The following is an 8,039-nucleotide window of genomic DNA, read 5'->3' as shown; positions in this document are numbered from 1 at the left end:
AAAGGTAATATAAGGCAGGATCTACTAACTGCTTGCATTGGCTGTGCTTTGATGATAGCTAATGAGATATCAAAAATGTTCTTATAACTTGAAATTTTAACTTTTAATGAAACCTTAACAGATGGACTGATGTTCAGAGGAAAGTTAACTGGTGGACAAAGAAAAAACGCCTACAGTGTATGAATCTGAAACTCATAAATTAGTGTGAAACAAAGACCTCAGATTGCTTTCTAGAAACATGTTATATTTAGCAGCGAGTGGGAGCTGGATATAACTGTTCCCATGTCAGAAGCAGCTGTGTGTCGGGGGGTAAAATGAGGAGGGCTTGTAAAAACATGGCAGCACACAAGTGTGAGCAAGTGCTGGTAGTAGGAGGATGTGTTTACTCTGGCTGAGGTGTGAAAGACACTCTGCTCATCTGCCTACACGGTTTTCAGGATGTCAAACTAGAGAGAAACAGAAGACATGTATTTACCCTGGAACTTATGTTTTAATATGATCTAGTTTTACTAAAGTGTTAATTATATGACTTAGATGATAAAGTATATGCTTAATTACCATTTAGGGGGTCTGACAAATAGCATGTTACAAACTTACAAACAAGTCGGCAGTCAATTCATGTTTCACGGTTTCAACAATTTAACTGAATTTAATTCCTGCGGTTAAATTGTTGTATTAAATGATCTGTGGATGTCACTCTCTTACAATTAGAGGAAATTTACTGTCCACCTCTGGCTGACCCTCCAGTTCCAGTGATGTTTCACACCTAGGGTGCAGAATTTGTCCCCCTCACTTACCACCTCACTCTCTAACACACACACACACACACACACACACACACACACACACACACACACACACACACACACACACACACACAGAAACGCTTTTTCAGGCTTTCAGCACACCTAATATCAACAAACACTGATTCATATTAAACAATCTTATTGTCTTTTTAACTGTGAAATGAATACTAACCTCAGTGCCTGCTCCACTTTATTAGGCCACATTCACACACTGTTACATTATGTCATGAGACAGTTATCTGTGCTCCATATAAGTGTAGAGCAGAGGCCAAGGAGCATTAACATTTGTGTTACATATTAGAGGGAATTAGGTGTGGCAAACTAACTGTAATGGGTGATGTAAAAGGTAACTCCAATAGTGTCTTGCTGTAGATGTTAGGACATTAGAGCAACACTTCCGTACATATCCAATCATTAAATGAGCCCGTGTGTCCTCCATAAGCATCTGAATTCCTCCATTAAGGCCCAGGAGGTACAGCAGGTCATCAACTAATCAGAAGGTCAGCAGTTTGTTCGACGAGTGTCTTCGGGAACACTAAATTGCTCCTGATGACCCTCCGTGTATGTGAAAAGGGTTAATGGCATGCAGCGTAGAGCACTTTGAGTGGTCAGGAAAAACTGGAGCTATAAAACCGGACTGATATTTGAACCAAAGCTGTTAATTCCCCTGTATAGGGATCATAAGCAAATTCTCCCATCGAGCAGAACTAGTAATGGTGAAAGGTTTTTTCCCCTCCTGGTGATTTTTAACAGTATTTTCACTCTCTGATCTCACAGCACATTCAGCAGACTCCCTGGAAGAGTTCAATAAGTTTATGTTACTCTGAATGTACCAAAACAAAGACAAAGATACCCTGGAGAGAACTAAATCCTCTACTTTCCTCCTTGATGACCTGCTAAACATGAAATTTATTAAAGTAGTGAACTAGAGTGCTTCTTATAGATTCCCAGAGGAGCCACACTACGGTAAAAACAGCAGCTTGTTTGGTACTAAATGGGTTCCCAATAGAGAAGGAAAAGCTCTAAAGATCTCGAAAGGCACAGAAATAAAGTAGATCGTTTAATTAGTCTTCTAATTCTGTCCTTAAGTTTGTGTCTCATTTCATTAATCCCTGTTGGAATGAGCTCAGTGGAGGTCGTGCTGGGGTTGATGGACCTTGGAGGCTCAGACAGGTGGCAGGCAGCCCAGCCTCAGAGCCTGCTGTGGGTGTGTGTCCACCCAGAGGTGCCAAACTCCCAGCCAGGCTCCCACAGCCTCACCTTGGTCAGGGGGGACCGGCGGGGTCGCAGGGAGGGTTCAGCCCCAGTTCACCCTGCCCTCGGCCTGACACTGCAGTTTAACCACCGGCCCTTTTATAATACATCTCATTATTCAACCTATTATTAAATATTTATTTACCCTTTTGTGTCTCATCTATTATACTGTAAGCCAGCCCTCCATCCGGGACGATGACACCTTGCAGAACGCTGGTGATTATGGACACTGAGCTGAAATTAGAATTATCCACTGTGGTGACCAGAGACAGGTTTGATATTTAAATGATTTCATAAACAGTATAAATAAAACAGCAGAGAAATCTCCTCATAGCTCATAAACTGTGGTTGAATGCAGTCAGACTGGACGGGGAAAACACAGTGAGGAAGTGAACAAGCATTGACTCAGCGTTCACTCGGACATGACGATTTTCTAAGAAAGAATCTATACACGAGAGAGTTTGTCAGTGTTCCCAGGTGGGATTATCTTTTTTTGACCTTTGCCTTTATTCGATGGGACATTGGATAGAGTCAGAAATGTGGGAAGAGAGAGTGGAACCACATGAGACAAAGGACAGAGGGTCGGGGTCGGTGTCGAACCCGGGCCCGCTGCTTCGAGAACTGAGCCTCAGTGTTGCCAGAATGAAAATACAGCAATATCGTGCTGCAGCTTTAAAATGATCGTATTTTACAAAAAACAAAAAAGGGTGAAAATACCACACTGAATTGCAAAACTATGCCCTGCGTATCATATTACTGTAACAACACAGAGGTTCCGTCCTTTGTACAAGACAGCAACTGTATGCTTCACACAACAGAGTCAGTTGCAGCCCATTACACAATCATTCCTTCCGTTATTACCCTTCAAAACAAAAGAACCATATCTACTAAACCCTCGCACATCCGGGGAAGCTGCTTGCAAGCCGCGCTCGTGAAGAGATGCAATGAGTGACAGATGCATCTCTGAACTGTCATTATGGGTTTCTTTGAAAGGGCAAAATTATCCGACATTCGGCCTTTTATGGCATTATTGATCGTATATCGTACAGAGGGCAAAATTCATCGTACAAATACGATAGTTATCGTACATCTGGCAACACTGCTCTGCTAAACCTGCACCCCAAGTTATGACACATTTAACATGCCTTAAATATTCAAGTTGTTAAAGTAATATTGTTATTTTAGTAATAAAAAGTGGAGGAATTATTTGTAATATATATATATACATATATATATATATATATGTATATATATATACATATAATATATAACTCAAAGGATGTATTTTCTCTAAAATCCAAAGATATTTCAAACTAAAACTTAAGTTCATACTGTCCATGTCCAAGTATCATAGTGTGCAAAATATTAAAAGGTTCAGGCTTTAAAAATGACTTCTAAGTTAGATTTCATAGTTAAACCTTTTTTCTGTTCTTCACGGAACAAGAAAGAAGTTTCAGAAAAAGATGCTGGGAGACGAGGGGAGAGACGGGGACAGGCAGAGTTCAGCACTGACAGCGTTTCCCAGCATTCCTGGTTCTCACAGCCGAGGTGTGAATAGACGCCTCCAGACTCATCAGTTCTCATCAGTGTGAAACCATCACACCTCAGCTTTAACTGGATAACGCAGCTCATTAAGCTTCATTAAATCTATTTACATTCTCTACATTTACATCTCAGCCATGCAGGACGTGGAGGTTCCTACGCAGGAGAGCGTACAACAGGAGCAGGAGGAGAATATCCATTTCCAGGATCGAGATAAGGAAAGTAAAGGGTCAAAGAGTCAGAGCTCGTGACTCGCTGTGACTATAAAATGATCGTGTTGGTGAGAAGTGGAGGGGTTTAAAGTGGAGGTGATCAGGAGAACACACAGATGTCAGGTTCAAGGTTGGAGAGAGGTGAGAAGGCAAGAGAAGTGAGGTTTGCCTTAAGATGAGGAGGACAGGAGCATCTCTGCTCTCTTTATGATAACAATTCTTCTCATTTTAACACACTGAAAAGCATTTATTATTGTTATTATTTGGCCTTTTATGCCTTTATTTTAGAGAGAGAGGACAGTGAATAATACCAGAAACAGGGATAGAGAGAGTGGGGATGACACGCGGCAAAGGGCCGATGGTGGGATGCGCGATTTAACCGCCACATGACACACTTTTTACCTTAACAGCATCAGTACCACTTTGCCATTTTAAACATCCCAATATACGACAATTAAAGAATGAATAATAATGCCTCTCAAGCGCAGGACACGCAGTTTACTGGCCCAAAATGTTTTACACATGATGTTTGCCGGGAATTAAGTAGTATCAATTAAAGAGACTGACACCAAACCTGCAATCGAAGCCTCAAACTCTGAGGCCAGCAGCTAAATTGACATTCAAATAAACTCCATCATGCAGGGGTAACATCTCCACCCACAAAGCTTTTAATCAGCCACACACCGGTCATAACATAAAAAGGAAAGGTGGGATTTTATTATGTACCACTTATGTTAATGTGGCTTGGCATATGTTGGTGATTCAGATCCAGAATTGTTAAACTCTCTGATGAAAATTGGAAAAGAAAACAGGCTCAGAGGGAGATCATCTTGGAAACAGTTCTTAAAAGTAAAACGTCTGAATGAAGCAATTCAACCTGGAAATATGGACACATTACTTGTGTCCTACTTTTTAAATACTTCAGCTTGTCGTGAAAAAATATGAAAACACAATCATGGTTTATAAAAAGTATGGGAGTGTTCACCGTCTTCTATCCAAGCACAATACATTAGTTTGCATTGTTTGGCTTCTTCACACTTTCCCGTAACGTTCATCGTTCAGAGCAGTGTTTTGGCTTTCGTGTTGAAAAGTGAGTGCGAGAGAAATCCTTGAAAACAAACCCGCTCCCTCAAACATGTGCAGAATACATCCGAGCTTCTGCAGGGACCCGAAAAGCAAAATCTGTTTATTGTTTTGAGCAGGAGTCAAAATTCACACTTCCACTCCTGTAGCTGAACTTTCCCAGACACAGAGGAGAGGGAGAGGTACGGAGACAGGGTCCCAGCGAGGGAGTGTGTGTGTGTGTGTGTGTGTGTTCAGGAGCCTCTGCTCTAGACAGTGATGGTTTGTGAGAATCTGCAGAGGTGTCACTTCACACCTCTGCGGCCGGCCCTGGACTTATAAGCCAGAGCAGCAGAGCAGAGCAGCACTCACAGCCTCCCAGTCCTTCCAGTCAGACCACTGAGACCCTTCACCTTACAACATGGATACCTCCTCAGTCCCCCTGCTCAACTACAGCCTGCAGTACCAGTGGTGCTCCGACTCGGACCTCTCCAGCCTCTCCTCCCCGGAAACCCTCTCCCCTGTCCCCTCCATGGACTCCAGCCTCTCTCCCTCCTACCAGCAGCTGCCTCAGTCCACTCTGAAGGCAGCAAAGACCGGATACTCTCAGAGCCTCAAATCCTCACCGTGCTCCTTGTCGGGACGAGGCAGGAAGTCGGGTCGAGCCCCCCGGATCAGGAGCAAGCAGAGGGAGAGCGCCAGCGAGAAGGAGAAGCTGCGGATGAGGGATCTGACCAAAGCTCTGCACCACCTCCGGTCTTACCTTCCGCCCTCCGTGGCCCCCGCAGGACAGACCCTGACAAAGATTGAGACCCTCCGCCTCACCATCAGCTACATCTCCTACCTGTCGGCCCAGCTGGGGCTCAGCGAGGAGGTGCTGTTTCAGAGGAGGGAGCAGGGAGATACTTCAGCCAGCGACACCTCCTCACCCGACATCCTCAGCTACTTCCAGCACGGCTCCATGGGGGAGCAAGAGGCCCAGAGCCTGAACCTGCAGAGCCAGAACCTGAACCAGGGCCTGTACACAGCCCAGTGCCACAGCCAGAACACCCTGCTGCATTCTGGGAGCTGTAGTTTTGGAGTGGATCATTACTTTGAAGCTCCTCAGGGAGACATGAGCTTGGATGCATTCCTGCAGACAACTCCAGAATCTCAGCCCTGCTATCAGGTATGTGAACATTCATTCATTTACATTATTTATGCTGAAACCACACGTCTTACTGCTTTTCAAAATAAAAGCACAAAATGCTAATCATATTTCTTGTTGTTTCCTACAGATGGGCTGCATGCCGCTGGTTCCCAGAGAGTACTGGGGTTAAAGATGACACACTGAAGCGTCATCGTCCAACAACAGACACAAACTACTTCTCTGTTTTTACTGCCTCACTGTGAAACAAGTAATTTATTTTAAATATATATAAAACTGTTCTACTTTTTATTTATTTGTCCTGTGAAATGTTCCATGTAAATATTGATATGTCTAACTATTTTTATATTTCTTTATACCACTATTTATAATAAAATATTAAAATGTCAGAACTTGTTGTCACTCACTTCCTCGTTCCCATGATGCAGTTGGGTTTCTGTCATTGACCATGCAGACAGTTCATTGTTTAAGCATGTTGAAAATATGGGGGCTCTTTAAAGTAAGGTTACTGGTAGAAATGCACAAACTTACACAAGATGTGGACCTGTAAAATAAAGGGTGAAGACTAAAACTTGTAGTATGTGCTCAAGCAAGGCACTGTATCCAGTGGTTGCACTGGTGAGCACCCTGTGTATGTGGATGTACTTTAAAGAAGGGAGGCAGAATGTAGCAGATATGCTGCACACCGCCCTCTGCTGGTCATACAGTGACACTGACACCCAAAGGTCAGCACTGGCCTCCAGTCTGAATGAAGACGATCAGTAAGGTTTTTTTAAATATAATTTATTAATATCAGGTTCTATTCTCCTCTAAAACAGTTACAATATAAGATATTCTTTAAACATTAAATTAGAATAAAATTATAAAATACTTAATAATTTACTATTTGATACTTTATTAATCCCTAAGGGTTATTATTAGAGACATGCTAAAAATCCAAAATACACACATGTACAAACAGGATGGACATGCACTAATGGAGAGATGCCCGAGTGGGGCTGCACATGGATTAGTTGGGGGATTGGGTGCCTTACTCAAGGGCACCTCAACAGTGCAGAGGAAATGGACTGGTAGCAGGAGAGGTGGCGGTTCCACTTGGCCCCTCGGGGGCTTAAAACCGGCAACCCTCTGGTTCCCAAGCCAAGTCCCTACAGACTGTGCAACTTCAACCCCCAACCTTGCTATATTGTCTGAAAACATTGTGACAAAGTGAATCTGGTCAATTTTAAACTTTGATTTGTCTAAATCAAAAATACTGAAGCCCAAAATTAGCATCAAATAAACCTTGGAATATAAAATGATCCCCCATAACTTACACTATATTGTTTTAATGGAGGGATCTTTAAATGACCCATATAACAGGAGGAATAATTACAGCAACTAAAACCTGTTTAATTTCTGATATGGTCAGGTCACCTGAGAAATGAATACATAAAACCATTTTCCTTCATTCAGTACTTCATCTAATAAACATATGAAAAACATTGATTATTTCTCTTCTGTATCAGATGGTAAAAGTATAACTCTATACACTGTGTTTATACAGAGTGACATGTTGAAACCCCAATACTGTCCACACCACACGAACAGTATACGTGGTGCATCCCTGTGGTCGGACAGTAAAGACGTTTGTTGTGAAGCTGCGATTTTGATTGCATCCTGCGACCAGCTCTCTCCCTCCATCAGGACCAGCACTGTTAAGGATCCCATAAAGAAACAGACGGAAATATCCCAGAGGTCTATGCATAATTTTGTGCACATTTCCCATCAAATTCTTCCAGAATAGACCTTTTTCACAGCATACAGGCCTCTTGGCATTTGTGCAAACTCTGCAGGTTTTAATACATCTGGCTGCTCTGTTAAAGTTTGAAAGGAAAAGAATTTACAGCAAATGAAACTCCATAATAAATTGGAATTTAATGCAACACATAATAACAAAAAATACTTTATATTTAAGATAAATGCTGCCAAGGATTCATGCATATATCACATAATTCATAACAAGACATTCTGAGG

General features: G+C 42.3%; 1 protein-coding gene across 1 annotated transcript; it reads left to right on the top strand.

Annotated features, from left to right (window-relative positions):
* Positions 1 to 5,297: 5,297 nt before the first annotated feature.
* Positions 5,298 to 6,195, top strand: LOC138589408 (mesogenin-1-like). The gene is made up of 2 exons (XM_069659709.1): positions 5,298 to 6,044; positions 6,154 to 6,195. Exons 1-2 carry the CDS (start codon positions 5,298 to 5,300, stop codon positions 6,193 to 6,195), a joined length of 789 nt encoding a protein of 262 aa, XP_069515810.1.
* Positions 6,196 to 8,039: the final 1,844 nt, after the last annotated feature.

This window comes from Semicossyphus pulcher, unplaced genomic scaffold (assembly GCF_022749685.1).
Source record: "Semicossyphus pulcher isolate SPU_LCO1_2020_fin unplaced genomic scaffold, fSemPul1.0.p SCAF_1, whole genome shotgun sequence".
Classification (NCBI taxonomy): Eukaryota; Metazoa; Chordata; class Actinopteri; order Labriformes; family Labridae; genus Semicossyphus; species Semicossyphus pulcher.
The sequence above is the reverse complement of the archived record's forward strand: the minus strand, read 5'-3'. Positions and strand labels throughout refer to the sequence as shown.